General features: G+C 32.8%; 1 protein-coding gene across 1 annotated transcript; it reads left to right on the forward strand.

The window, feature by feature from the left end:
* Positions 1-728: 728 nt before the first annotated feature.
* Positions 729-2,529, forward strand: LOC107932795 (protein TIFY 10A). Its single transcript, XM_016864892.2, has 4 exons — positions 729-1,096; positions 1,522-1,899; positions 2,005-2,062; positions 2,175-2,529. Exons 1-4 carry the CDS (start codon positions 970-972, stop codon positions 2,281-2,283), a joined length of 672 nt encoding a protein of 223 aa, XP_016720381.1. The 5' UTR covers positions 729-969; the 3' UTR covers positions 2,284-2,529.
* The last annotated feature ends 202 nt before the right edge of the window (positions 2,530-2,731 follow it).

Consider the following 2,731-nt stretch of genomic DNA (forward strand, 5'->3'; position numbering starts at 1 on the left):
GGAAAGAAAAAGCAGTGTCAAGAAATTTTAGGAGGCCTATTTCAATTTTTTTAAAGAAAAATTATATTAGTATCCACCCAACTATGAAAAGTTACAAAATGATCACTCAATTATTCAATTTTATTTTTTTCTCATCCAACTATATTGGATTTTTTAATGTTTCTACTTTTACTTTGGTCAACTGGTAATAAAAAATGTAATTTTAAATAGTTGGATGATCGAAAAAGAAAAATATAGTTGAGTGACTTCTGATGTAATTTACTCTTTTTTAACATGACAAATCTAAGTTGCCAAGGTTGTATGTATATACTTTTTTTTATAATTCAATCTACGCGTTTTAAATATGTTCCATTCTAAATTTGATTAGGCATATTAACATAAAGCTTATTATAAGACTAACAAAAGAACCTAATTGATATAAATTAGAATACCCTCAAGTTTGAGGACCAATTTAAAATTTGAGGCATAATTTAAAAGCCTAAGGTGCAATTAACCCAATAACTAATATACAATTTAAAAATCCAAAAAGGAAAATTCACTATAAAGATTAAATTAATCTTAAAATATCGAACAACGTGTTTTAAAGGGGGGGACCATAAATTGAAAAAACCATTGACATTGACAAGCAAACCAAACCAAACCAATTGAAAAATAAAATTAACCACGTGTTTGAAATCCCAATAAAACGAGACAATAAAATAATAAAAAGAAACTCTCGGAAGTAACAATTTTTCGAGCATTAAAAAAAAAAAGCCTCTCCATTTATTCCTCGTGCTTTTAAAAATCACATCTTTAAAAAAGAAATTCTCAGCATTTTCCCGAAGAATTCAACCCCCCCTCCATTTTTTCTCAAGCTTTTTAAGAATCACACAATTTCAAAACAGATTATTGTATTCATTTTTGAATCATTCTCTGAAAACCCAAAAGAAAAACCTTGGATTTTTGTTCATATTTTTTGTTGCCGGAAATATGTTTGGTTCACCGGAGAAACCAATGTTTAAGCGAACTTGTAGCTTGTTAAGTCAGTACTTGAAGGAAAAAGGTAGCTTTGGTGATCTTACTTTGGGAATCACATGCAGTCACAACGTTGAAAAAGGTAAAGTTCTTTAATTTCTTTTTTTAAAATTTGTTTATTTTCCCTCTTTTTTTCTATTCAATTTTAGCTTCAAAATTATGTGGGTTTTTATTTTTCGTAATTTGTTTATTTTCCCTTCTAAAAACACTCAATTATTTTGAAAAAATTAAATTTATTTATTTTTGCTGAAATAAACCATGTGCGTGATTCTAATTCTCGAGTAATAATGTTAGGGATTTATCATGTTTTTTTTAGAACAAAATTCTGTTGAGATTTTATGTTTTGTTGGCAAAATACCCGTTTTTAGATCCCAACAGAATCATAGGATGTTTTGATTATAAATAGCATGTTACAGTTCAGTTCTTGAAAACGTGTTTTGCTATTGATTGGGGTTTAAAAAAACAGTATTCTGTATCGAGTTATTTACTGATTTGGATACGTTGCAGGGATGCCGGAGATAGTCCGTCCGGCGACGGAGACGAGGACGACCACCATGGATTTGTTCCCTCAAGGAGCCGGTTTTTCTGCCGATAACGGTTCGAGACGGGTCGGGGTCGATGTGGACCCTCAAAACGCGGCAGCGCCGATGACGATCTTTTACTGCGGACAAGTGATTGTGTTCAATGATTTCCCAGCTGATAAAGCTAAGGAAATCATGGCTTTAGCAAGCAAGTGCAGCTCCGAAAACCCGAAAACGAACACGTTTGTACCCGGTAGTCCGAACGAATCCGGCCTAGGAGTTCATTCGAATTCCAACGATCAGGTTCCTAATATCCGAACCAATTTACCAACAAGTCGCGAATGCGTTCGTCCCATTCCCGGCGGTAATCCTCGTTCCCAGCTTTGAGTTTTCGATAATCTACGAAACATGGACTTAATGCTTAGTTTTTACATAGTTTCTTATCAGTCCTGTTTTATGTGTATTGCAGATCTACCCATTGCTCGAAGAGCTTCGCTTCACCGATTCCTCGAGAAGAGAAAGGATAGGTAATACATCATCCTTACCGATCCATAAACGAAATTTTAAACCTCCTATTTTGTTCCACTCTTCCAGTTGATTTCATCCATGCTAATATGCATATTGGTTTGATTTTTGCAGGATCACTTCAAAAGCACCATACCCAATAAACGGCTCCGCCGGGGCATCGCCGCCGAAACCCGGAAATAGCAAGCCGTGGCTCGGTTTAGCTGTTGAATCACTGCAGTAGCAGTTCTCGAATCGATTCAATATCTCTTTGATTTCAAGGTTTTCTTTTATGGCTGCTGTTTTCTTTTTTATTTTTAACAGCAGGTATTAACATTTATACCTTGCTGTTTGTTTTTTGTTTTTGGTTTTAAATTTATATTAGCTCTAAAGAAATCTCTTTTTAGATCCTAACCCTCCATCAAATCTCACTATTAGTTTTTTGTAATTATTTTTCTAATTTGAAGGGAAAAAATTTTAGTTTATGTAATTTGAACTATGGGCTTGCATTATTCAATTTGATCCTATCTTCATTGATACAATTTTATTTTTATATAATATTATTAGTAGGTTGGAACTGATAAACTATATTACATTATCTCGACTAATAGTGTTATTAATTTGCATCTATTAGTAACATTTCAAATTAAGTCAAATTAAAACGGAAGGATTAAATCTAAAATTTTAACATT

The sequence above is a fragment of the Gossypium hirsutum genome, chromosome D08 (genome assembly GCF_007990345.1).
Source record: "Gossypium hirsutum isolate 1008001.06 chromosome D08, Gossypium_hirsutum_v2.1, whole genome shotgun sequence".
Lineage (NCBI taxonomy): Eukaryota > Viridiplantae > Streptophyta > Magnoliopsida > Malvales > Malvaceae > Gossypium > Gossypium hirsutum.